The sequence below is a fragment of the Gadus morhua genome, chromosome 8 (genome assembly GCF_902167405.1).
Source record: "Gadus morhua chromosome 8, gadMor3.0, whole genome shotgun sequence".
NCBI classification, from domain to species: domain Eukaryota; kingdom Metazoa; phylum Chordata; class Actinopteri; order Gadiformes; family Gadidae; genus Gadus; species Gadus morhua.
This window is the reverse complement of record NC_044055.1, coordinates 7,039,936-7,067,073: the sequence shown is the minus strand read 5'-3', so window position 1 is coordinate 7,067,073 and position 27,138 is coordinate 7,039,936. Positions and strand designations below refer to the sequence as shown.

The following is a 27,138-nucleotide window of genomic DNA, read 5'->3' as shown; positions in this document are numbered from 1 at the left end:
TACAGAAAATACTAAAACCGGCTGTCAGGTTGTCCCTACGTTCAACAGGGACAACCTGACTCACTGACAGTGGTCTCTCCCCGACAAACAGGCTTCTAAACCAGCAAGACAAATTGATCATATTGATCACATGAATATATAACAGCTGATCGTGTCACCTGTACATTCAATGTACATTCCCTTATTTTGACACTGCATATTGATCGGTCCACCTCCACTATATATTTATGATATTGAATATTTGTATTCTTCATTCATGCTTCATACTCTCCCTTCATCTATAACCACCAGGATACATGTTCTCATTAACATTCGCTGGATTTTGGTCAGAGTTTGATTTCAATGATGTATATTTGTTGCTAGGCTAGCCATATTTGGTCTTTTTGTGACCTCAATTTGTCTACTTATTTGTTGCTTGCATGTCACAAGAAATTGCACCGTTCAGAACGACCATGTATTAGATTGTACCTATGATAGTATAGTATAACATTTTGATTTTGATACAGGCTGCTAGGTCACTCCTGCATTTTAACTTTGTGTTAAAAACTTAGAATACATGTATTGTTTTATGCTTCGATTAATATGTTGCCTTCCTTTAGGTTAACAATTGTAATTGCTTCAACCTTTTAAAGACACATAGTTGAGGCATCAAAAAATGAAAACGCAGATCAAAAATCTCCAGAACAGCAATAGTAAATACACTGAATGACTGAATCAAACTCAATAAATATTTAAATATAATAGATATATATTACACACCGTAAGTGCAAGGAAAGATCTGAAAAACATTGCCTTCTTGTGGCTCGAAATGGTAATAGTTCTTATTTTGGTATGAGAATGTGACTGTATAATATCACTAAATATGAATGAACCTTATAAACTGTACTTCCTTAGGGTTTTTTATTTTGTTCATAGTAGATCATTTATCTGGTGTAAAACACTGCGTAATGGGAGGTCAATAATTTTGTACTGGAGAAATACATAAAAATGATGCGTTGGCCGGGAATCGAACCCGGGTCAACTGCTTGGAAGGCAGCTATGCTCACCACTATACCACCAACGCTTTATAGATAACCCAGAGCTAATACAAATATAAAAAATAATTTGGAAATAGGTATATTCCGCGGACAAAAATACAATTGTTGTGATTTCTCCAAAATACTTTCGTCACAAAAAGAATACATAAATACAAATGTAGCAGCCCTTGACAAAGATCAGTTATTGCATGGCTAATGAGAAAGCTAATAGATATTGATGTAAATAGCCATTTCTTAGACAATATGTTACACAGGGCTTACCAAACACCAGTATTTGTTTTATAAAGAAAATCCCTGTGTGCTGCACTGCTGCTAAAATAGTGTTACACCATCTCTAATAACAGCTAAAATTACAATTTTCAACCCAATACCTAAACTTGATAATTTCTTACCTTATATCTTAACTTGACCATCTCTAACCACAATAAAAACCAACCTTAACCTACTTATCCTCTTACCTAAACGAACCATAGCTAACATTATAATCAAGCTTAACCATCTCTTTCCTACAAATATAAGTAATGTCATATTGGTCCATATTGGTCTTAATTCATGGAATGTCATTTCTTGGACGACGCATAGGATCTACAAATCTCATCAAAATTTGACAAAATTCTGACCCCGACGTGATTTGAACACGCAACCTTCTGATCTGGAGTCAGACGCGCTACCGTTGCGCCACGAGGTCCATTTCTCAACCAGTGCGAATTGTCTGTATAAAAAAGTTCATAAAGCTGATAACGGCCAGGTCGACATTCTGATACCCGCACTGGCCCCAATTGGTATTTCTTTCCGAAAACCACAATCGTTTTTTTCTTGCATGATTCTTATCGCCACTCTTTAGTTTTTCATTCAATGGGAAACACGTAATCCATAGTCCAGTCTACACACAGAACACATCCCCGGCACCTATTTTGGAAAATGTGCTTTTTTCCAAAGATGAAGATAAACCAATGACCACAAAAAGAGATGGGCTCGTCCGGGATTTGAACCCGGGACCTCTCGCACCCTAAGCGAGAATCATACCCCTAGACCAACGAGCCATGGACAACGACCGAAAAAGGCACGATCAAATTGCTTACTTAAATATTATGTATTCATGCATATTGTCATCAACGCTAGACGTTTAGGTTGATTTACATTTCAAATTGTGTTAACATCATTCCATAATTCCTCCCACCATTTTCGCATTTTTAATGCAAACTGACAGAATAGTTTGCCTTTGAACGAATAACAGTAATTCATATGATTAATAATGAAAGCAGATTTTTTTTTTATTTATTCACATTAATGATAGAAAAGGGATAGCCGCTGGATAGTCAAACATCAAAAGTTCTGCCCAAATAAAAATATAAGCCTACCTCTAGTTTTGGAGTTTCTTTATTAATTTAAAACATGGTCACATCCACAGTTGTAGCTGTAGTTTGGTCTGGCTTTGCGAGACTACATCCACAGTAGTAAAAAGTCATCGTGTTCATTCTTGGCGCAATATGGGGGGTTGCGGATGTTGCCCGCCGAACGCTGCCTTTCCGCAGGCCAACTTGTATTCCTCTTCCATCGGTGTCTGGTCGGCTGGGCAAATGTGTGCATTTGACAATTGAAAGAATTTATTTTCTTATTATTTTAAAACATCGTCCAGATTCCATATTTTTATTGCATGTGTTTGACATCTCAATGCATAGACGAAAATCATGAAAAACTTGAATTAATAAATTTGAACTAGATTAAGCTGCCCCTGAAAAGGGCTGAGCCCCCTCAAAGCCCCCCCCCCCCCCTCCCAAAACCCCCCGTCATTTTGTGATTAGTAATTTTTATGGAAAATTTATACGTTTTTAATAATAATGTGGCGAGCAGCCCGGGAATGACCAGACAGGTGCCGAAGTTATAAGTTAACAACTCTCGTTGCCTATATAACGAACCCGAGAGTTGCCTTTATATAAACACACCATACACACACAAACACACTCACATGAAACACACCTCATATCGCACACAACTGCCTCTGTGGTGGTGCCGCGACCCACTTGTTGGTAGAAAAAAAGTGGACTTGTTAGTCGAGCTGGAAGTTTCACAAATGTTCTATTGAAGTGAAGCCAATTAACCGATTGTAGATTATCAGCGCGAGCGGAGCTATGAAGTTAGGTGCCCGATTTATTACAGGAAAGGACTGAACTCAATCTAGAATAAATTACAAGAATCTTCATCTATGCTGTTCATTTTGTACAATTTGTTTGTCTATCTTAAATTTTGAAGCTGAAAATATGTATCTTACGGACGGTAGAATTTTACTGATTGAATAACTATAACCTACTTGTTATTGACTTGTAGCCAAATTCACTATATTAGCCTACAGGTTTCATGTGAAATCTGCCACCTGTGCTGACACTGCTGGATGTGTTCTTTCTTGCATAAAGTCTGATGATTGGCTCCATGTAATCCATCGCACCATGCAGATGTCCTTCAACAAGCCAATAAAAAGAGAGCCTTCCTCACTACCTCTTCACACATTTCCAGACACATCTCAATAGAGAGTGAAAGAGTCCAGCAATGTTCTTGCGCTCCGTTCTCCTGTGTGGCCTGCACGCCCTCGCCGTGGCAGGTCTGCTTACCGAGCCTTCAGCTGACTCCAAGGGGAAGCTCGAGCGCGGCTCCTGTCCGTTGTTCTGGTATGACTCTGGCACCGACTGCTACAAATATGTTGCTAGCCAAATGACCTGGGCCAAAGCTGAGCTCAACTGCCAATCTTTGGGCGCAAACCTGGTCTCTATCCATGACGCCGGTGAAATGAACTTCATTACCACGCTGATAGAGAACTTTGACCCAAACAAAGGTTTCCACTGGATAGGATTCAGTGATGTGCATGAAGAAGGCTCCTGGATGTGGAGCGACGGGTCCCCAAGAGACTTTGCTTTTTGGTTACCGGGAGAGCCAAACAACTGGGATGGACCTAGCTGTGCCCACCTAAAATTTTGGGAAGTGATGAAAGGTGGTTGGAATGATGATGTTTGCAGATCGGCTTATTCTTCTGTTTGTAAACTTCGTAAAACATGTGCATACGGTCTATGACTGTTTATTTGAACCACAACCATAAAAATATTACCAATCAAAAGACTGTATCTTTTTATGTTGGATTTACTGAGATTGCTTTTTTAAAAAAAGAGGTGGATGAAGCTGAATGTTTTCAGGTTTCATTAATTGTTTATAATTATGTTATACAATTTATTTGAACATTATTTGAACATTATTAACATATTGAACTATGGCAGTGGGGCTTACAATAGATTACTTTTACTAAGGTATTATTTTAGCCGGCGGAAATGTTAATTCCCTTAGCCCATATGTGAATGAGGAGTAGAAAGTCAGCATTTCACACCATTTGAGTGGGCGTGTAGATGACGCTTCGGTCTGCATTTGCATGGCATTGAGTGGCAGTGGCACCCTAAAAGCAGCCAGTTGCCTTTTGTCCGCTCAATGGTTAAAACGTTAAAACCGTAGATATATATAGAACACTAGTGTCTCGTCCGCGCTGCTGGCCAATGGAGTCAAACTTCCGCCCTGGCGGCCATCCTGCCACAGTCAGCTGCTCACCCATAACATGGAGGCTGCATGTACTTTTTAAATAACCAAAACTTGCTCAATTCCCAACCGATTTTCAAACGGTTTGGTTTGTTATAAACGTCAGAGATGTAGTTCTGACACTACATAATTATGAATAATTATGTTAGGTTCTAAAAAAAATTGAATAATGTTCTAAAATAGGTAGGCTACACGATTATAACCACGTTAATAACGTTTGTAAGAAACCAAACTGTTTCAGCGAGATAAGAGTATTAGCGTTTGTGCAGATCTTTTGCTGACCACAGATTCCACCAGAAAGCTTGCCTGTGGTAAGATGGCCGCCTGTGATGACGTTCTAGACGCCGCCGTAAGACAGCTAGTGTTATATAGCCTATATATCTATGGTTAAAAGACATTTAAATGTTGGCACTGATTTTCATTCGGGGTGAACAGGAAGTGATAGGTTTTATCATAACCCTTAAAGTACAAATGATACAATACATGAGTTCATAGCTACACATAGGCTACGTAGGCCTATATAAAAAGTTTTTTTTTATCATTGACAACAGTTAGCTGAACATTATAGGGTCCCTTCCTTCTACTCCCTGTTTTCTCAGTTAAACACAGAAATCAATTTGTCCCAGTGTTTATTAGAGGTTTGTTACGACACCTGACGAATCTTTTTTCACCCTCTCTCTTTCTTATTGTCCTATCTTTATCTGTAGGCCTATTGTTGTTTTGGAGTATGTATGCATGTATGTAGGCCTACTGTAGCCTACTGTCCATTTGTATCCTTTTTGTTTTGTGTTTTTAAAGCGTCTTTGGGTATCGAGAAAAGCGCTACATAAAACCTATGTATTATTATTATTATTATTATTATTATTAGATGTGAAATCAAGCAAAAAAAGACGCTCTCTTTCTCCGGATGACGCTGTCGTTCGCCACGCCTTTCTTCATAGACGCTCGCTATTAACCCGCTATTCTCCAAACGGGCCGTATATGTGAATGACCAACACAGTCTCACTCCCTACTCTTCAAAAGTGTGGCGCATGGCCAAGGATCCCTGGCGTCAAGTTCTAACGAAAGATGTGTGCCTTTTGCGTTGTTTTTCAACGTGGAGGTCCGTCAGATAGATCATGTTGATCCCTCACCGTCGAATATAGACGAAAGGAAATATTAGCTGCGTTTACATGGCACATCTGATCCGCATAGATTTCTATGCGGAATAGATCTGTTCCTAAAATGTGATCCGAATGGCAGTAACAAAAGTGTCCGTTATGTCTCTCGCGCACACCTGACACATCTCTGGACCGGCGGCGACATAATGGAAGTCTTATCACTATTTTGCATTGTGAATTTGATTTTAATGAAAGCACAGCAGGAGAGAGCTCTTCTCTGCCTGCTCCTTCCACTAAGAAGGAGGACTACGTACATTTATCTTCCGGTCTTTATATTTACCCCCACCTCCGCCGCAAACAAGAGGAATTTGGATGCGAGTCCGCAGCCAAGACTGGTGGGAGAGAGTGGTCTCTCTAAGTTTAAAAGTATTTTAACGTTCAGCCTGCAAAAGTACTAGTAGGCTACTCATTTACAGTTATCTCGATTCCAAGCTATTCAGAATATTTTAAAATTTGAATGGAGTCTCTAGGTGAAAAAATGAGGAAGGAGATAGGTCCCAAAGTTTGAAGAGAATAATACATTTATAAATTTAGAAATGTAGAATATAACCTAAGAAGAACAATAGTTGAGCGGTGCATGCCAGCACTCACCCAAATGCATTTTCTGCAGAAAATGCGGTGAGTGCTGTAGTAGCCTACAAAGTGAGGTTGAAAATATTTTTTAATGAAACCAGATTAAGACATAAAGAAACATTAAATGGCTTATATCAAGTGAAGGGATTTGAACAAAAGTTAAAAAGTCTAAATGGAGTAAACAATGTAAACATGCACACCATTTAAGAAAAAGTAAATGGTTGGAAACAAATAAAGTGACAGCTGAATGAAAAGCGCAAAGCATTGCTAAAAATGCAGAAATGTAAAAGGTCAAATTTATTACCCTGCACTGCTGGTGTGTGTGTGTGTGTGTGTGTGTGTGTGTGTGTGTGTGTGTGTGTGTGTGTGTGTGTGTGTGTGTGTGTGTGTGTGCGCGTGTGCGTGCGTGTGCGTGCGTGCGTGTGTCTTTAAGAGATTAGCGAGCCGGTCTGTGATAAAAAAGGAAGCCCAATAGAGCGGGGAAAACAGCCCTATCTGGCAACACTGCCTGAACGTCCTCCAAAGGTAGCCCATCCAGCGGGAAAAAACGCCCAATCTGACAACACTGCTGAACGTCCTCGCGCTCCAGCGTCAACGTAAATCACTGTCTGAGACCAACTGAAAATGAAGCCGCAATTAAACTAAAACTGTTATTCTGAATAAAGTTTAAATGATATTGAAATTCCGTTAGGTAATTATTGAAGATACAAGTGTGTAGATTTGTTTGATGGTTTGAACGATGGTAAACGGTGGAAATTTGACCGAGTTACGATGTATTAAGTAATTTAAGTGTCAGAATGGGCTGACAGCTTCATGAATATGACGGTTTGAAACTAAAACTGTGATTCTGAAGAAAGTTTAAATGATATCGAAATTCCGTTTCGATATTATTGAAAATACAAGTATGTAGATTAGTTAAATGGTTTGAACGAAGATAAACGTTTGAAAATTGATTTAGTTAAGTAAGTCTTAAACAGTTGAAGTACTACTAGAGGAGTCTAGGTGAAAAAATGAGGAAGGAGATAGGTCCCAAAGTTTAAGAGAATAATAAATTTAGAAATTTAGAAATGTAGAATATAACCTAAGAAGAACAATAGTTGAGCGGTGCATGCCAGCACTCACCCAAATGCATTTTCTGCAGAAAATGCGGTGAGTGCTGTAGTAGCCTACAAAGTGAGGTTGAAAATATTTTTTAATGAAACCAGATTAAGACATAAAGAAACATTAAATGGCTTATATCAAGTGAAGGGATTTGAACAAAAGTTAAAAAGTCTAAATGGAGTAAACAATGTAAACATGCACACCATTTAAGAAAAAGTAAATGGTTGGAAACAAATAAAGTGACAGCTGAATGAAAAGCGCAAAGCATTGCTAAAAATGCAGAAATGTAAAAGGTCAAATGTATTCCCATTGACTCCAATGTTAAAATAATAATATTCTAATAGTAGAATATCTTAAAAAGTAGCCTATCAAATATTTGAAAAATCTGAAAAGAAGCGCTGTATTCCAAGCGATTCTGAATATTTAAAAATTTGAATGGAGTCTCTAGGTGAAAAGTTGGGGAAGGAGATAGGTCCCAAAGTTTGTAGAGAATATTAAAGAAAGAAAGAAAGAAAGAAAGAAAGAATAAAAGGTATGAAGAACAATAGATGAGCGCTGCATGCAGCACTCGTCTAATAACACCTAAGAAGAACAATAGTTGAGCGCTGCATGCAGCACTCGCCTAATTAAGTTTTTCAACACCGTGCGAAAGGTAGCAGTCAGCAAATCTTTCCATGGCATACGGGCTTTATGTGTCATGTGACCTAGACTCAGCCATCTTGTGGAAAACCGAGAGAGAGCCACACAGCTTGAATACAAACCCTGTGCTGTCAGAACAAGCAGAGGTAAGATAGTGGAAGTTAATTATACTATCCGTTGCCAGTGCGGAGTTTATCTGTACAATAAAGTAAACTATATTACTGCACAGCCACTACTTTACGAATCCGGGACGTTTACGAATGTTGTTATAACACTATGCTTAACCTGGCCTTCAAGCACCGGCCTCGAGTTTCTCCGAGGCCGCGTTGCGTTGAGCGGCGTGCGGGGTGTGGTGGCCAGGAAGAGGGGTGCGGACTTCGGCTGGCCAAAGGCCGCATGTAGAAGGCTAACACTTTAGCAAGTTATGGTAACTCGTTGACTACAAGTGCCGAGGTGGAGGATTACATCATGTCATCGTGATATGCATTTTTAATCCCGGCATAGCATTTCTATAATCACCCAAATCTTTACACTTCGTTGTGTGTTTAACGACATACGGTGTTTAGGTGGGCTCAGCGTCGCATTTCTTGCTCGTTTTCCTAGATTGGAGCTAACCTTTAGCCTAGCCTGCCTCGACTAGCACACTGAGTACTGGATCGCAAGCATGCTGCAAAGTAACTTAAATCAAATCGTTCCGTTCATTTAATACCCTCACAACCTCTTGGCTCGACCACTATTAATGGTGATAAATCATCTTTTGTCGTGAACTGATGCAAGTGGGTTGACATTCAATGGTTGTAACGTTACTGCATGCTACCTAAGACTATGTAACTGGTTTACTGCGAGTACCAGCTATGCTGATCTGTATATTAAATCTCAATGCATTAATTACTGCGTTGGAGTAACGTTAGGGAATACAGGTTATCTAATATTGTCCTGTTGATAGCCTTTCATCCGTTATATTTCCAGTATATCAACGTTATCCAAAGGGCTAACGCTAAGGTAGCTATTCTTGGCATAATGTATGACATGCGTTTTATGTAGTAACTAAGTCTGCTTCGTAGCCCCACATCAAGCTGACATTATCTTAGTATTTCTGAATAGCCAGTTCCGACTTGACCTTTAGTGGCCGACGTTTTGTCTCTAGAACATAAATAAAGCTGGCGCAAGTATTTCCTTATTTGGCACAGTAAAGGAAAGTGGACGTCGCAGTCGTCAGTGTTGATCCTGACACCCGAAAGTATGCAGTTATCTAATAGTTTGGTGTGAATGTTTTGTTTGGTGAGACCAAAGTGGAAGTTTGGATTTCAGAGAGAGAATGTGCTTTAGACCGAGTCAGTGGGATGACCTGTGGGGTGTATTGGTGAGCTACACGTGGCTCTCCGACTTGACGGTCAGGACGAACGCTCACGCAAAAACAGTGTCGAGGAATGTTTCCGTCGCCCTTTGTTTGTGACAAGTAGACAGCCTGTACAATCGGCTTTGCCTTTTGCATCGTTGTGACGGTAGGAATAATACATTGTGAGCTACACTAAAGTAAGTTACCCAAATCCGAATCTTTCGGTCGTCAAACACTAAAGCTTCGTTTTTTTACGTAATACTCTGAAGTACACACTAGTAGGAACCCGTGTGGTCAATTACAGGTGTCTCCGGCAAAACCTCCTCTTTGAATAGGAAGCATCCAAAAATAGCATCGGAGGATGGCATTTTTATCTTTGTATTGAAGAGGGCAGGGATCTTATGGAGTTAGCTGTAACCATATCTAAAATATTCTAATTCCTTTTTTTTTTTCATTCAATCACCATTCAATAACATTTGAAATTAAATTAAGAAGTATAGGTTTTCTGTATAGATATTCTCTCTAGGTTTTTTGAAAGTTCACTACAACTATAAAACTGCTCTAGGTAAGCAGGGGTTTTACAATGTCATGTGCAGTGAGAATTAATGTATATATGTAAACATTGATTATATGTATTTTTTCTTTCATGTTTTTAGAACTTAAGGGAAGAATGGCTGAAACCCAGACACTTAACTTTGGACCAGAATGGTAAGTGACCATTTCAAGATTTGGATGAATGTTTTGTTATTGTTTGGATTTCTTATTTTGCTATAATACATAAACTAAGCCTAAAATGATTAATACAAGTAAAACTGGTGCTCACAAATGTTTTACACTTTCGGTTTCATAAACGGTTAGCTTACAGAAGGCCTTCACCATGGCGTGTCCCTCCCTACTACCTTGCTTGTGTTCTGGATATGATGTCTCCTTCCTCTCCACAGGCTCCGTGCCCTGTCCGGAGGTGGTGGTGGTGGCAGTGGTGGCGGTGGGAACAGCAATATCCTTGCATCCTCCCCACCCCTCTCGCCTGCATTGCCAAAGTATAAACTCGCAGACTACCGCTACGGGAGAGAAGAAATGTTAGCACTTTATGTAAAGGATAAAGAGGTGAGGAATAGGAGTTGAACTAGAGAAACGTGTGTGCATTCAAAAGGTTTAGTGCACTGATGTCATTTTTGTTGTTTTGCCTTCTAGATCCCTATAGAACTACATGATAAGGAGCTTTTGCCTATCTTACAAGAGGAACCTTTACCCCCACTGGCCCTCGTGTCCTTTACGGAGGAAGAACAGGTAAAATGTTTTTTGTTTAGGGAAGTCCTTCAGCAGGAGGTTCTCCACTGTCACATTGTAAACGCATGTTAACGACGTGGCTAAAGTACGCACTGACACGCCCGGCTTTCTCTCTTTTTCCTATGCAGAGAAATTTTTCCATGTCTGTAAACAGTTCGGCTGTCCTCCGGCTGACGGGGAGAGGAGGGGGTCCGATAGTAGGAGCACCACGGGGTCGGAGCACCTCGAGGGGTAGAGGTGAGCTCCTGTTGGGGTGCCTCATGGACAAACCGCATTACGCCATGCGTTAGCGTGCCGTTGACCTGATATTGGAGTTGGAACAACACAATTTATAAGCATAAATGAACTAATGTTGGACTGTGAACGTCCATATGCGATTAGAATCTTTTAGTGAGTACGGTCCTTGTGTGAGTTGTTCAACGTGGGGCTTGGTTGTCAGGTCGGGGTCGGGGCGATGGAGGCTTTTACCAAAGAAGTTTTGACGACGTGGAGGGAGGCTTCGGCCGGGGTGCCCGAGAGATGCATCGTTCCCAGAGCTGGGAAGAGAGGCAAGTCTTGGCTTTCTGCGGGGTTCCTTCATAATTTTTTCTTGAGAATTTGTTGGTGCTATAAGAAATATGTGTAGTTAATTTATTTGTATTCTATCTTTCGTTGATAGTCATTTTCTCTGGTATGAATGAAGTTCACCTCCTCCTAAAACCCTTTTTTTTTTTTTTATGAATTTTTATTTTCCATTTTAGGGGAGACCGAAGGTTTGAAAAGCCAGGAAGGAAAGACCCAGGTTGGTTTTTACTTTGTTTGAATAACCAGTATACTTAGTGTTGCACCATATTTTTATCATGTTTTATTAGCAGGATATATAACGATGAAAGTATTTGTTTTTCACTTGTTGACTTTGCAGAAGCCCCCCCAGCGCATTTTCCAATGAATCATAGTAAGTGTGGCCTTGCAGACATTTCCCTTGTAGTAAGAAAGTTCTCGAACTCGAGGGTAGCTCAAATAGAAACTGGAACCCTTTTCAAGCTTCACATGCGTTGGACTACACAGCCGACCAGGCCCAGAGAGATGCCACGCCCAGGTTCTAACGTCTCATCTGTGTCCCCTGCAGTCCGTGCAAACTACGAGGAGGTGGGCCCCGTCCTGCCAAGGAAGCACGACTTCACGCGCTCGGAGAGTGAGAACTGGCGGTGCTCTCGCGATGATCAGAATGGTGAGGATAAGGGCTGGGTATCGGGGGGCCAATTTCCTAAATCGAAGGTTCCGAATCGGTTAATCACGATTCGACGTGACCGTCGCGTGACTTTTTGGCATGACCTCCTCCCCAGACATCGCGAGGGCGGCCGCGTGGCGGGAACACCCGGATCAGCAGCAGCAGGCCCCTCCGCAACAGCCGCGGCGCCGCTTCCCGTTCGATGCCAGGGAGGACGAGCGCGGCTACCGCCGGCCGCGGTCGGGCAGCGGGAGCCTGGAGGATGAGAGGGACAGCCTGCCCGAGTGGTGCCTAGAGGACGCCGAGGAGGAGACGGGCACCTTCGACTCGTCGGGGGCCTTCCTCTCACTCAAGGTGGGGACTCGGGTACGCTTGACTCTAACCCTAACCCGGTCCCACACGTCAGGGTGTCGAGGAGTCGACACCGGCGCCATGTTCTGGATGAGATCATGGCCAAGATCAGATAGTAACCTTAAAGAAGAAACCGGCAATATGTTTTTGGACTGATTAACACTTGGCTGTTAAAAAAAACAAAAAGAAAACGATATCCCCCTAATCCTCACTTCTGTATTTGATTTGCTGCCACAGCACATGTAAATATCAAGGACTTTACCTAAATATTTGAATATTTGGGACGATCCTAAATTTGCTTGGTATTCAAACATAACATCTCTTTCAAACCCTATCCGGCAGCTCTGTTCATTTGAGAAGAGGGGTGTTGTCAACGGGAACAGACATAATGTACAAAAATGCTTCTGGACCCTATTGGATAGAGCAGGGACCATGGTTGTTGATGTAAAGCTAATCCGGTTCTGCCATTGGGTGCTTCTCTGCTCTGTCATCGGCTTTAACCCGCCCAATATTATATAAACGGTTGTCATTGGCCCGACCCAGGCCTGCTTGAATTCTGAGTGGACGGGAGGGGGATTAGTAAATGAAACGGCGGTTTCAAGTTTTCCAGTCACTGGTCGCATTTTAAACTAACTCCTGTGAGCCTGTTACATGCCAAGTGTTACCACATGCTTTCAAAGCTGGTATCATTAGTTTTAGTTATTGACGCTTGGGGGGGGAAAATGCTCACACAGGCTTCACATAACCATCGCCGTCTCTTGACGAAACTTTGAAATTGCTGGATTTGAACAGATTAGGTATTTAATGTAAGCGTTGGATCGTATTCGTATCCATGGTTTCACAGAGGCTTTACTTGGGTCTTTGCCTTCTTAGTTCAGAAGCTTTACTTCCGGTCTGCTTGTGTTGTCAGAAAGCCTCCAAGGAGCCCATCCTGGAGGAAGCGGAGCTGGACTTCAGGCCCCTTGAGGAGTGTGACGAGGGTCTGGAGGAAGAGGACAGTCAGCCGCCGGAGACCAAAGAAACACAAAACGGGGCCAAAAGAGAGGGGGACAGGAAAGAAGGTCAGATCCATTGGTCTCTACCCCCGGTTATAACCTTTTTAGAAGTGACTAACAACAGGCCAACCTCTTCGATCAAGAGGCAATTGTTGAAGATTGGTTCTGTAGTGAAGTCATTTTTGTGTATTTGTTTTTAAGCCTTTCCCTGGAGGCATTCAAATCCTATTTGGCAATGCACACCCACAGGCATTTTCTGCCTCACACATTGTTCTGTAACTTTCCTCAAACTCTCATTTTGTAGTGCTCTCTCCCCCCCCCCCCCCCCCCCCCCCCCCGCCTGCCACTCAACTGCCCTCTAACCAAGCACAACTTTTCTTCTCCCGGCTGTGACTTTCCTTTCAGAGCGGGCCAGGCTGGCGGAGGAGCCTCCGGTTCCCGCTCCCTCGGCCCCTCGGCCCCAGGGGCCTGCCCTCAGCCAGCCGGTCCGGGCCGAGGAGACGGAGAGGGGTGCGGCACGGGCTGGCGAGAGGCGATCTCCTCCGGGCCCGCGACAGGAGCCCAGCAAAGCCCCCCTGCATGTCCCCCTGTCCAACAGCATGCTAGACCCCCGGCCCATGTCCCACATCGCCACCACCCTCGCAGGTGGGTTTGGGTTCCCTACACCCCCGCTGTTTGACTTTCGTCTTTTGTCGTGGTCGTGTCACATTTCCCTACCAAATAAATAACCGCTACCCCCGACCTGTGCTTTGTAGCGGACGTCTCCATCCCCTCGCCCTCTGTCCAGCGGAGGCACCCCAAGCCCATGGAGGTTCCCATGGCAATGGCCAACCCCCTTCCCTTCGCCAGCATGATGGCGGCCATCGGCCGGCCCATCATCGTGCCTCACGTCGTCGACGAAGACGAGGGACTCAAACACTTCGAGCAGGTGAGCTGACTGGCAATCTGTGATTGCAGTATGGATGGGCATCGTTACTGTGTGCGTTCCCACCAAACGCGACACTTGTCGCCCGTTTGCGTTGTCGCCAAAGTTTTGTCGCGCCACAAATTATAATCTATCGCTGTGCAAGTTTTGTCGAATTTGTCACGCCACAACTAGATAACCACCATTGCATGTCTTTACCTTTTGTGGAAAAGGGAGAGACGTCAGAGGTCCCGACGCAGTCTATTCATAATATTGTAATGACCACGGAAGAGGCAGTGCATCAAGTATTGATTAGACAGTTATTTATTAGATGGGCCTACCTAATAAAGCGTTGGAACACACAAGACCGGTAACCATAGCAACGCCGGTAAACAAACCCAGAGAAGCCCAATCCCTATGAGAGCTCCCCGCGCTACGGCCATCCGGAGGCGCACAGAGCTTTTGGCCGTGATATTATATCAATACAATTATATTATATACTTTTATATATAGAGCTCCGGGAGTCTCAAACGGCAACCATCACTTTCTCCTCCATGCTGTAGTTCACCCCGGACTGCACTGCACAGAGTTTGCCGGTTGAACGCTGATTGGCTGTTACGTTACACATGTCACTCAGTGGCCACGCTGTTGAACGCTGATTGGCTGTCGAAGTTGAAATATTTAAACTCGAGCGAATTTGTCGTGCCACAAATCCTCGTGAACGCGCTCGCCTGTGCACGGCGATAGTGTGGCGCGACAAATCTAAACTTGTTACTGGTTTTCTCTCGCGAAACATTCGCCAGATACTCGTCTCTACGTACACTTTGTATGGGATCTTGTCGCGTTTGGTGTGAATGCACAGTTAGGATTTTAACGATGCTACTTATCTTAACTTTACTGGTTATCGATCCAGCAGTTTAGTACTCTTATCGGTTCTTTTAGAAGAAAATATACTAAATTAAGAACAAGACATTGTTTTTGTTTTTCTCATAATATGCCCACTTTCTTCAGTTACAATAGGTGAACAATAGCTGCTCTAACTATTATAGACTCTGTAATGTCATGAAAATAAAGAAACCATTAATGGATAATTAAAGATGTTGTCTTAGGGCCTGGGTATGCATGCAGCTCGTCCTCAAAAAGGCATCAAGTGTTTTTTTAACATTTTTTTTTAACATATCTTCCTTTTTTGTTTTGTTCTGGCGATTTGGTCATCCATTACATTATTTTTTCCTTGCATGCTCTTAACCAGCGCTATCAAGCTATAACAGCGTGCTCTGATTTCAGTGAAACTCTGCCCAATGTGCAAACAACCTTTTTATGCTCTTGCATGCTCTTGAACAGCGTTAGCAAGCTATAACGGTGTGCTCTGATTTCATCTGAACTTTGCCCAATGTACTAACCACAGTTTTAGTTTCATGATCATTAAAGTAGGCTACTAAATCATGTGCCTTCACTGGAACTTTCGCTGGGTCGTATTTCCAATGAGAAAGCTGCCACACAGCCACAACATAAACTTCCAGAAACCTTTTAGCCACGAACAGCCTATTCTATTCAAATCGAATCGTCTGACGTGCGTTCTTTCTACCACACGTTGTGCGAGGCAGAAGTTGAATGTTTTAATGACCTGCTCACAATTTGTCGTCATCCAGGAGGCTGAAAAAATGGTGGCCTATCTACAGGAAGGAGGTGTGGAGGACGAGAGGCTGGCTGCTAAGGAGAAGGCCAAGCACCCCGGCTTCCCCCTCACCCACGAGGCCGCCCTAAAGTGGTTCTACAAGGACCCCCAGGGGGAGATGCAAGGTGAGACTTCACCAAGGCCGGGGGCCAGGGAGCAAATGATGGGACTAAACCATATTGGTGCCACGGTACCAATCCCATGATGATTAGAGGTTTGATGGTTGGTTTGTGGGACCAGTCTCTGAAACGAAGGGGCCAATCTGGGTGGATGGGACCTGTCACTTTATTTTGTTTCATGTCTGTTTCAACCAATCATGTTGCTGAAGGCTGCGATCTGTTGGCGCGTAATCGTCTTACGTTGAACGCAAACTTGACATCCGCTTGTAAACTTTTCCCTGCTGGGATGCAAGCTAAAACAGCCTGTCTGGAGAACACCTTCTTAGAAAAGTGTCTGGAAAGGATTCAAATCAGCACTTTGTTCAAAGTTTGGCTATAACCGTAAGACGGCTGGATCCAAGATCAAAACAGTTCAGGCTCAATAAAGGAATAGTACCTGCTTTGTTTTTGTACCATGCAATATCGGCCATGGATAATTTGTACTTCTAACGCGGTGCACAGCATTCGATCCGTATGTGTAACCCCGTTCCTCTCTCTCTCTCCCCCCCCCACCCCCCTGCCATCCGTCCATCCGTCTCCCACAGGTCCGTTCAGTAACCACGAGATGACGGAGTGGTTCCAGGCGGGCTACTTCACCATGAGCCTGCTGGTGAAGAGGGGCTGTGACGACGTCTTCCAGCCCCTGGGGGAGATCATGAAGATGTGGGGCCGGGTGCCCTTCGCCTCGGGCGCCGCTCCACCACCTCTGCAGGTGACTGGCCCTGCTGCACCGCGCCGTAGCTCGTCCATCGTCTGCCTGTCTCATAATGAGCCAATCTTTACCTTTTTTTTTTTTTTTTTTTGGGTGTGGATACGTTAGCCAGCTTCGCTGCAGTACTAGCAATGGCCACTAGTGGGCGTAAAGCGCTAGGTAAATTACACATAGGTTACACTTTGGGTGTTCTGGAGCTGTTGGAACCATTTCTCTGTGGTTCGGACTAGGCCAGGGATGGGCAACTTTCATGATAAAGAGGGCCACATTTTTTATCATAACCATCGGAGGGCCACATCACTGCACACTTCAACTAAACGTGAGCTGAGAGAAGCTACATAATTTTGAATTTGGCAGATGATTTCCAGTATTCTGGTGCATTTTGGCGATGGCCACTACCTAAAAAATCGTCCAGAATCATAACCTATGTACGGTATGTTAATTGAACCAACATACATTCATTTCATGTTTTCCATGCTCAAACAGCCACATGAATGGTCAGTATTTTTATCAGTGCAAAGGGCTCACATACATCATCATTCAATGAAGTCAAAAAACTGAAAAATAGTAGCCCAACATTAAGTGCAACAACTCAATGAACTCAAACCCAACAAACAGTTGTAGTAGTTGTAGTGGCGACTTAAGTGGATCTTTAATGACTGATATCGCTTCTAAGCAAACTAGACGCATGGGTTTGCCTTTGAATTCTATGAATTCTTCTCATCTTTCTTGAACGAGTTTTCTGTAACTCGATCAATTATTATTATTATTATAATTTTTTTTTTTTTATTATTATTTTTTTTTATAATTATGTGCGGGCTGAGTTGCCCATCCCTGGACTAGGCATTCAAGTTGGTTTCTGTCGAGGGATTAGCCGTTTCAAAAGTACACGGGAAATGTTGAGGTCAAACTAGAAGGAAATATTAAAGGTATATTGGTGGTGTAAGCTTTTTTGTCTGCACTGCACAAAGTAATAATATCAGCAGTCAGCATCTCTTGACCGAGGTAAAATCCATCACCAGTGAACTTTTATACAGCTTGGTAACTCAGTGTTGTTTGTGCTTTTGCGTAGCAGGCGGACGGTGACCAGGAGAGGCTAAAGAGACACCAGGAGCTCACAGCGCTCAACCTCTATCAACTGCAACAGCTACAGTATCAGTACATCATCAGGTACCTATTCAACCGCTGACTCATTATCCCTAATCATCACACTACCTTTAAAGTACAACTGTAATATTCATGGTGGTTAAGCGTTGCCTGTCATTTGGTATAGCTCGACAATATTCCCATTTGACAGTTTAGAACACAATTGATTTGGCTTCGCTCTTGGTAATGTGCCAGCCCAATCTTTGCGATGTAGATGCATTGCACGTCGTCTTCCCTTCATGGCCTTGGTCCACCGTGATCCGTTTGCTTGCCAAGGGGAACCCCCTATTCCGCTGTCAAGTCGTTGGGCTTTAGCCGTGGTGTTCCTTGACAGTCCCCTGTTGCTGTGCCCCTCCAGGCAGCAGTATGCCCAGGCTCTTGCCCAGCAGAAGGCTGCAGCCCTCAGCTCGGCCCCTATTCAGCAACAGCAGCAACAACAGCAGCAGATCAACGTCCTGCTACAACAATACCAGGCCCTCAAGTTAAGGTGGGATAAACTGCACTGCATACACGCAGGCACACGTGTAACAGCGTGTGTTGCAGTCTTTTACTCGCTGGCAATGCTTGCTTGTGTTTTTTTGTTGCAGCTGTCGGTTACTGATTTGGTTTTATTGTTGTTTGTTTTGCACAGAGCGTCTGAAAGCCTCCTACCTCCTGTCACCCGGTCTATGTCGATACCGGTGTCGGTACCGGACACGTTACCGGGGTCCGTTTGGGAGATGCAGAGCCCCTCGTCTCAGGCCTCGTGCACACCCAGCCTCCAACAGAATGTACCGTGCTGTGAGTCACCATGTAATCTCTGGGGCCTGGGAAACGTGAGGGGACTCTGCGAGGTTTATTTAAGCTCGCTCCGCTCAGTCGTAGGCACAGGATTGAAGTGTTAGCGGATGAGGTGACCGTCTGATGTATCAAACCCTCCTTGTTGCCCCTGCAGCGTGGGACGGCAGCAGTGTATGGGACTTGCCAATCGACTCCATGGCTCAGGCGCCCACCATCGAACAGATGCAGCAGTTAGAGAAGGCCAAGGCTGCAAAGGTAAGTGCTGTGTGTGTTCCCGTGTTCCTCAATGGCTCTTCTCAAGTCTTTTTAATAAAAAATTATCTGTTAATGTAAGGTTATTTCATTCAATCAAACACCTTGTCGTCACGAAAAACGCAGTGTTGTGATTATTGTTGTTATTAACATGCAGAACTCTATCCTAATGGTTAGCCACGCTATAAAGACATACCGACACCCGTCTTCTTCTCCCCCGGTCAGTCGGAGCTTGAGCGGCGCGAGGCGGAGCTCCGGGCCAAACGCGAGGAGGAGGACAGGAAGCGGCTGGAGGAGGCCATGCGGGCCTGCCAGCAGGCGGAGCGCAGCCGCCTGGAGGAAGAGGAGCGGGTTCGACACAAACAGGTGAGACCGGACCCCGCTTCCTCCCCCCTGTAGCGTGTAGCGCGGCTAGGCTAGACTGAAGCATCCTGGCACAGCGCTAACCGTGACCGACCCGGGGTCGGGGTTGACTCCACCGCAGGAGGTAGAGCGGACGTCACTTGTAACCGGGAGGTTGATGGTTCGAATCCCGGGCCCCTCAGAGCGCGTGTGTTGAGGTGTCCCTGAGCAAGGCACGCCCCCGGTGGCGCCTGCGCGGTGTGAACGTACAACCCCGTCCTAAGGCGCTTTCGGACGAAGGCGTCTGTTGAGGGAACGCTGGGGCCGAGAGCTAACCCGCGCAGTGTGTGGTCCTCCAGGAGGAGGCGCTACGGAGGCAGCGGGAGGAGGCCCAGCACAGACGGGAGGAGGAGGAGCGGCAGGCCCAGGAGGAGGCTCTGCGTAGGGGGGAGGAGCGGCGGCGGGAGGACGAGGAGCGGAAGCAGCGGGACGAGCTCCTCCGCAAACAGGTGAGCGCCGGAGAGCTCTGCCCGGGCTCTGGTCCCTCGGCACCAGTGGTGTCTCACCGGGGCAGTACTGCATCCGTTATTTGGATACGGTCTTTTAACGGTGTCCTGGTCAGCGCTTTAGCGCCTCCTACTGGAAGGTCGGGGCACCCTCCCCCCACATAACGGACCTCAAACATTTCAAATATGCATACAGGGCTTCAGTAATTAAAAGGTTGAGGACCCCTGATGTAGGGGGTCCGAATAGCTTGGCGCCTGGGCTCTTGGCCTCCCAACCACTACGTTCTGGGCCTGAATATACCCCCCACCCCCCCCTAGCCCCAATCACCCTCTTAACGACATGTGTCTGAATCATCGCAAGGGGCTGTCCGCCAAAAACGGATGCCTTTTTTTTAAATCTTCTCCACCCGACCCAGGAGGAGGAGAAGCGGAAACGGGAGGAGCTGGAGACTCTGCTCCGGCACGAGGAGGAGAAGCGCGCCGAGGCGGAGGCGGCGGCCGGCCTGGTGCGGCTGCAGCAGCAGCAGCAGCAGGAGGAGCTGAAGAAGAGGGAGCAGGAGGCGCAGCGGCAGCAGGAGGCCCTGAAGCAGCAGCAGCAGCAGGAGGCGCTGAAGCAGCAGGAGGCGCTGAAGCAGCAGGAGGCGCTGAAGCAGCAGGAGCTGCTGAGGCAGCGGCAGCAGCAGCAGGAGGCGCTGCGGCGGCTGCAGCAGCAGCAGCAACAGCAGCAGCTGGCTCATATGAAGGTGAGCACCCCCCCCCCCACCCCCAAGCCCACGGTCCAGTCCTCTGGGCTTGTGTTGTGGACCCTCCCACCTTCAAGTGTAACTGAAAACGCCTGCCCATATTAGGCGTCGATGTACGCACTTGACGTGCACACTTATTGTATGCTGTACGTCCTTGCACTTGATGGATAGTTCTCGGCATTGTGTAGCATCTTATCCTAGCTATCTTTGTTGTAAAAGGGATTAACCTAGCGATTGTCAGTGCTTGGCATTTGGTTCTATGAACATCCGTAATGTACCGACAGCAATATATGGTTGTTTCTCTTTCTTCTGTCAAATGTACTTATTTTAAGTCACTTTGTATGAAAAGCGTCTGCTAAACGCCCTCGGTGTAAATGTGTAACTTTGTCGAATGAAGTTTAAGAAAAGTAGGTGTCTCGGAAGAGATTCCCCCGAGCTCCATCTGCCTCGATAAAGATCAGAGAGTGTGAGAGAGACGCTGTGTGCCGCTCGCGCCCATCCCACTCACACTGTGCTGCATCCCATCCCCAGCTTCCCTCCTCCTCAAAGTGGGGTCAGCAGTCCACCGCTAGCCCGGCCGTCAGCCAGAGCCAGAGCGCCCAGTCGCTCTCGGAGATCCAGAAGCTGGAGGAGGAGCGCGAGAAGCTGTCCAGGGAGGAGGTTTGTACCCCGACACCATCTAACCAACCATTGTTTCTCCATCTCGCCGGGAGATGGTTATGAGTAATGCCGCTTAACTCCTCGTCGTTTGGCGGTCACCTAATTTGTGCCGCTGAATCACCGTACTATCAGGCGTGACACGGTGGATTCGCCCCGGAGTACGATTGCGATGCGTGACGCGAAAGAAACACCCCCGCGAGATGATGGTGCACATTTGAGTGTAGGGAGCTCCGAATGGACTTCCTCTGAGCTGTGTCGTTCACCTACTCACTAAACAGTTTATTACTCCTTTAGGCCTAGTCGAGGGTAACTTTCTGACAAAGCAAAAAAAAACAATGTGAACTACTGATGATGCCATCAGCCTCCATCGCAGCCTCCTCAAGTCCGGGGTCAACAAACTGCTAGCCAGTTTTTTTTCCTGATCCTTCGATCGAATCGCATCCATTGAGTTTTCCCCTGTTCAGAGTCCACCTCGACTCTGCATAGCTTCTGGCCACCATTGTACACTGTATTGTATTGTATTATAGTACTTAACTGTGTAGCAACTGCAGTAACTGCTATCATTGCTGTAACATGAGGAATTGGTTAGCCTAGCGATTGTTGTACTTGCACTTGGTTCTATGAACATCCTTTCTGTACCGACAGCGATATATTGTTGCACTCCATATGACAAATGTACGTAAGTCGCTTTGGATAAAAGCGTCTGCTAAATGCCCTAAATGTAAATGTAACGACCTGCAGAAGCATCCCCCGACCCCCTCCAACCAGAGCTTGATCCCTTCCCTCTCCCTCCTCCCCCTCAGCAACGGCGCCAGCAGCAGGAGCTCCAGAAGCTCCAGCAGCAGCAGGCCCTGCAGCAGGCGCAGCAGCCCACGGCCAAGGCCTCCAGCTGGGGCAGCGTGTCCAAGCCGCCCACCGGCACCAAGTCCCTGCTGGAGATCCAGCGGGAGGAGGCGCAGCAGATGAAGCAGCGCAAGGACCACCAGCCGCAGTCTCATCCCACCATCACGCAGACCAGCCGGGCCCAGAACAGAGCTGTACGTGCACCTCCACCCCGCTTGTCTCCCCTCTACCCCCCCCCTGCTTGCTGCTCCTAGCCCGGCGTTGTCCCAGTGGAGCCGCTCCCTCACTCCGAGTCCTTTGGGATTTGTTTGTGGAACGCTGAAAGCCCTAATGGATAAAGTACAGCCGTTTTTAATGCGCTGTGTCAGATCATCTGTTCCCAATAGAGTCGTTTCTGATCAAACAGAACGTTACCGAATGCTTTCTGTAACATTATGTGAAAGTGGAAGGAAACGTTCTGTGGGCATGTTTTTTTTTTCTTTCTTTTTCTTTGTTCTTGAAACATGTTCTTCTGCTACGGTGTGGTATCGTCCCTCGGGTTGAGCTGACCGCTGGGTGTCTCCCCCCCCCTCCCCACAGCCCTCGCTGAGCTCCTCCGTGTGGGGCGCCGTCAGCCCGGGCTCCGGCGCCAACTGGGGCTCCGACCCCAGCAGCATCTGGGGCGACGCCCAGAACGCCAACATGGGCTTCTGGGACGAGGCGGTGAAGGAGGTCCAGCACGCCCCCCAGCTTCCCCAGCCTCCCCCGCCACAGCCGCTGCCCCAGCAGCAGCAGCCGCAGCCGACGCCCCCCCAGACCCAGCAGCAGTCCAAGAAGGGCAACACTCCCAAGAACAACAAGAGCAACGCCAACCTCAGGTACTGTGTGTGTGTGTGTGTGTGTGTGTTTGTGTGTGTGTGTGTGTCCGTCCCCGTCCACATCAGGAAGTAATTGGGAAAACAAAACCGGAACCATAATCACGAGCCCTAAAATATTTATCTACTTCTGCAATTAGACGTTTCTCATTTCCCTTATTTGACTAAACCCTCAGTACAAAAAATGACCACATGAAAAGGTTCATTCACCAAAGGTTCTCGTCCCGCGTGGCCCTTCTTCTTCCCCCCACACAGCAACTCTGTGAGCAGCAGCCGGGCCAACAAGAAGGCGGCGGAGGAGGAGGAGAAGCTCCTGAAGCTGTTCCAGACGGTCAACAAGAGCCAGCAGGACGGCTTCACGCAGTGGTGCGAGCAGAGCCTGCACACGCTCAACACGGCCAACAACCTCGACGGTGAGCGCACGGTGCGGGGGGGAGGGGGGGCGGGGAATACGTCCCAACCCGGGTTGTTTCACTTGAGAGCGTTGATGTTTTCGTAACGTGTGCCCTGCTCGGCGAAGGAACTTCAAAATGGCGGTTGTGTTTTGAGAGTTGTGTGCGGAATTGCCTCTACTGTTAAACTTGCCTTTTGTGTGTTTTGCCAGCAGCAGCCTTTAGTGGCTTAAGTCGGAGCTACAGTGGTAGCTGTTTCATTTTAAGGTCTGATATTTTCGAAGTGTTGGATCAGAGCAAAACTTAAAAAATGTAAAAAAAAAAAAGGCTTTTTTTTTTTTTTTTTATATAAACGGTCTAGTTCAAATATTTTCTTCTGATGGCTTCAGTAGAAAAGTGAGCGTGCAGGGCTAAGTTAAAGTGTAAGAGGAACCTTGTGCGCGGTGTTACCCTAGCTTTGTCCGAAACAACACCCCAGCTAACCTCTCCTCTCCTCTCCCTCCGCCAGTCCCCACGTTCGCGTCCTTCCTGAAGGAGGTAGACTCCACGTACGAGGTGCACGACTATGTGCGGGCCTACCTGGGCGACACCCCCGAGGCCAAGGAGTTTGCCAGGCAGTTCCTGGAGCGCCGTGCCAAACAGAACAGCAATCAAGCACAGCAGCAACAGCCGCAGCCGGCCCAGAACCAGCAGAAGCAGGCAGCACAGAACCAGCAGCAGGCACTCAAGCAGCAGCAGGCCCGCGAGGCCAAGGAGTCGCAGAAGAAGGTGACCATTTGATTGATATACATATTTGTTTTTTTATTTTACTTTCTTACTAACTAAAGTTGCTAGGGTAGTTTAGTTGTGTTTATGACGTTGGTGCGATGCATTGGGGGTCAATACAGATGTTTCAGCGTCGTTGAGACAAAATGACTAGGAACGAATGAATGTAACCTTTCTGTTCTGACATGGATTAAACATGTTTATTGTAATTTGGTTTTTAGTTAATTCGATTATAACATTTATTTTTTCTTCGAGAGACTAATCCATGAAGGGATGTTGTCGTTCTTCTTTTAATTGTCCACAATGTATTTGTCTCACTTTGCCGCTCTGAAACACACTGTTAGACAGCCCACCACCGGCATAAGTCAGGACACCAGTATGCGTGTCGGTCCGCTCACCCTGGCTCTGGTTCCCCAGCAGGTGGAGTCTCTGTGGGGCGGGACGGACTCCTCCCCGTCGTACCAGTCCAACCACACCGGTGCCCACCAGCCGCGCTTCGAGACCGTTACCTCAGGGAAGAAGAAGAAAAAGCAGAAGATGGTCCGTGCCGACCCCAGCCTCCTAGGTGAGCCCCCCTTAGACGGCCCTCCCCCGGGGCCTCGGCCCCCCGTAGCGCACACCTGGGCTGGGGCCGCCAACCCGCTGAGGGGCCTTGAATGTGTTGGCCCTCACCGACGCGAAGGAGCGCAGTGCTTCAAAGTGATCACTTTGCAGCACTGCGCTGTGCAACTCTGAAATGGAATCACAGTGTAGCATTGCAAAGTGATAAGCAATGCTTTGAGATTGGTTTGAGATAATGTTTGTGTGGCGCAGGTTACACAACGGAAGCATCCTGATTCTAGACGGATTCAGATACTCCTTCACACGATGGGGCACAAGCACTCACAGCCAGGGTTGCTAGATTATCGGAAAAATCATAATCGCTAGTAGTCAAACAATTATTTTGAGTTTGAAAACATGATGCATTTATTCAGAAGTTCTCTCTGAAAAAAAACACTTTGTAACCGTGAAGTATTGACAATTCCCCTTAATAACATACACAAAATGCAAAGAATTTATTTATTGCACAGGTGTCATGCCTGTTTACACGTAGGGGCTGTTTCCCAAAGAGGTTTCAGGTAGACAAGTCATGTTCTCCATCGTCTCCAGGAAGAGGGTTTTTTGAGACGCGGTGACCACATGACCACCGTTCCAATCAGGTTAAGAATCGTAACTTGCAAGCTGCAAGACTCGTAGCGACATGAAAGCAGGCTCGGCACGACGCTGTTGCCTTGGTATTTCAACTTGAAACCCGCTTTTTTTTAGTTGGGGTTGAAGACCAGGGTCTTACGTCTTAACCACACATCCTTCCGCTGAGGCTTTGTTTCTTGACATCTAGATGTGATTTTTATTGTACAACCCTGTCCCTGTGGCTTTGACACTTGTTTCCACATCCTTTATCGACTCGCGAATCTTGACCAAATAGATATATTCTGTTTTATCCATTTTGAACTGAGTTTTCTCACGTAGGAGATTAAAATGGATGAAATGTCAATGTGTAGATTAGAGGGTATGTTTTTAAAGTAAGAATGAAGAAAACAGGAGCTATGTCTATAAACACAATCCGTGGTGCCAGACCAAACTCAATCATAGATTGAGTTTGGTCTGGGGAAGCTGCTGTCATTTTCTTCAGCACAAGAGACGTGATCAACGGGCCCATTTCAACTGACTCTGTACGCGATTTTTCTGCTTGCAGTCACTTCCCTGTCGTCATTGTGTTAAACCAGCCAATAGCGCGCCAAGGGGAAAATTGGCTGATTGGCTCCCGCAAAAACGTATCGGAAGCAGAAAGAAATCTATTGCTCTTCTCCAGACCCTTGTGCTGGGCGAACTCCAATCGCCGGCAGAATAGGCGGGGCTACCCAGTCTAACTGGGAAGCATTAACTTCACCATCCTCGTCTTCTTGTGTCCCCGCCGCAGGTTTCTCCGTGAACGCTGCGTCAGAGAGACTGAACATGGGCGAGATTGAGACTGTGGACGAGTAACGTCCTGCTGCCAACCGACCCCACGGACTGTTTGTGTTTTGAGCGGCAAACCGTTTTACAACCCCCCCCCCCCCCCCCCCACCCGCAAAGTACTCCAACCATTTTCTGCCGCCTCCTCCCCCCGCGCGTTTCCCAAACCAGCGTTCTCAGACAGGAAGTGCCCTAAAGGACCCAAGATTCAAACTAGAAGATCCACGCTAACAAGACTCCACAAATGAACTCCGAAGAACGAGGGAGTTGGGATTTCTTTCGTCTGCTGTTGACGCCACCCCCCCCCCACCCCACCTGCCCAGCCCCACCCCTCACGCGCCCAACCCAACCCAACCCAACCAAATATTCATGGAGAAGTTCTGATTTGTCTTTGCCGAGGTTTAGTTCCCTACTGCGGACGTGCGGATGGAGCGTCGCCCCGTAGGGAGGGGGAGGGGTCGATCGGTGTGCTTAAACCCATTCTATCCATTCAGTTTTGTTTATTTATTGAACCCCCCCCCCCTCCCCCATTCACCCCCTCCCTCGTCCCGTACAGCTGAAGCCCCGCCCCCCCTGCGCCGGGCACCTCAGTACAGGACCGGAGGGGAGGGGCCCCGCGACATGTCCTGTTTTAAGGACATGCTTTGAAAGTTTCCAAGTAGTTATCTATTTCTTGTATATTACTAGGCTGTTTAAAATAATAAACTTTCAATTCTGCATCTGTATTATAATATATCGAAAGGATGGAGCGCGGGAGACATTTTTTTTATTACGGTATGAAATAAACGGACTCTTAATGCGGGCTGTCGACTCCCCTCTTGTCTAACGTGCTTGGGGATGGGGGGGGGGGGGAAGGCTGAGATTCAACTCTGGTTTTTCTATGCAATGCTGGCATTATCATTCGGTATTTATTTTCTGTTTTCAGGAAGATTGGCAATGGGCTAAACCTAAATTGTTGTAGCCTTGTAAACAGACGAGCAAACATAAATGTGGTCTCTAATTACTGTACTGGACTTGTTAACTTCATTGTGTAGGATGCTGAGTCACTCGCAGTTAATTTGCAAAAGGTTGTATTAGATTTGCAGTGGAAGTTGAAAACTTCTCCCCATTCTCAGTGTGCAGAAGTATGAATTTGAG

The 27,138-nt window shown here is 46.2% G+C and overlaps 1 protein-coding gene and 3 non-coding genes across 12 annotated transcripts; 1 reads left to right on the top strand and 3 right to left on the bottom strand.

Annotated features, from left to right (window-relative positions):
- Positions 1 to 991: 991 nt before the first annotated feature.
- On the bottom strand, positions 992 to 1,063 carry trnag-ucc (transfer RNA glycine (anticodon UCC)). The gene has a single exon. It is a non-coding gene; the product is annotated as a tRNA-Gly (tRNA).
- Positions 1,064 to 1,653: 590 nt separating this feature from the next.
- On the bottom strand, positions 1,654 to 1,725 carry trnaw-cca (transfer RNA tryptophan (anticodon CCA)). Its single transcript has one exon. It is a non-coding gene; the product is annotated as a tRNA-Trp (tRNA).
- A 283-nt stretch (positions 1,726 to 2,008) lies between these two features.
- On the bottom strand, positions 2,009 to 2,080 carry trnap-agg (transfer RNA proline (anticodon AGG)). The gene has a single exon. It is a non-coding gene; the product is annotated as a tRNA-Pro (tRNA).
- A 5,998-nt stretch (positions 2,081 to 8,078) lies between these two features.
- On the top strand, positions 8,079 to 26,803 carry gigyf2 (GRB10 interacting GYF protein 2). Of its 9 annotated transcripts, none has more exons than XM_030363014.1 (29): positions 8,079 to 8,232; positions 10,082 to 10,133; positions 10,367 to 10,532; positions 10,620 to 10,715; positions 10,844 to 10,952; positions 11,155 to 11,263; positions 11,456 to 11,496; positions 11,617 to 11,649; positions 11,824 to 11,925; positions 12,041 to 12,291; positions 13,187 to 13,337; positions 13,677 to 13,916; positions 14,027 to 14,199; positions 15,828 to 15,978; positions 16,557 to 16,723; positions 17,796 to 17,893; positions 18,228 to 18,356; positions 18,501 to 18,649; positions 18,804 to 18,904; positions 19,127 to 19,267; positions 19,588 to 19,753; positions 20,164 to 20,492; positions 21,024 to 21,152; positions 21,956 to 22,189; positions 22,575 to 22,852; positions 23,105 to 23,262; positions 23,750 to 24,009; positions 24,424 to 24,571; positions 25,967 to 26,803. In XM_030363014.1, the coding sequence occupies exons 2-29, from the start codon at positions 10,096 to 10,098 to the stop codon at positions 26,029 to 26,031; spliced, it is 4,212 nt and encodes a 1,403-aa protein (XP_030218874.1). In that variant the 5' UTR covers positions 8,079 to 8,232; positions 10,082 to 10,095; the 3' UTR covers positions 26,032 to 26,803. The 9 variants fall into 9 exon arrangements, with proteins under 9 accessions (XP_030218874.1, XP_030218875.1, XP_030218876.1 ...); XM_030363015.1 differs by having other exon boundaries at positions 11,608 to 11,649; positions 12,041 to 12,279; XM_030363016.1 differs by having other exon boundaries at positions 11,608 to 11,649; positions 19,603 to 19,752; positions 20,166 to 20,492.
- The last annotated feature ends 335 nt before the right edge of the window (positions 26,804 to 27,138 follow it).

What these genes read in the sequence shown, in the direction of transcription:
- gigyf2 (XM_030363011.1), top strand. Translation starts at nt 10,096, where the DNA reads ATGGCTGAAACCCAGACACTTAACTTTGGACCAGAATG. An exon ending in CCGCTCCACCACCTCTGCAG is followed by an intron (nt 16,724 to 17,795) that starts GTGACTGGCCCT and finishes GCTTTTGCGTAG; the next exon opens with CAGGCGGACGGTGACCAGGA. An exon ending in CCAACAGAATGTACCGTGCT is followed by an intron (nt 18,650 to 18,803) that starts GTGAGTCACCAT and finishes TTGCCCCTGCAG; the next exon opens with CGTGGGACGGCAGCAGTGTA.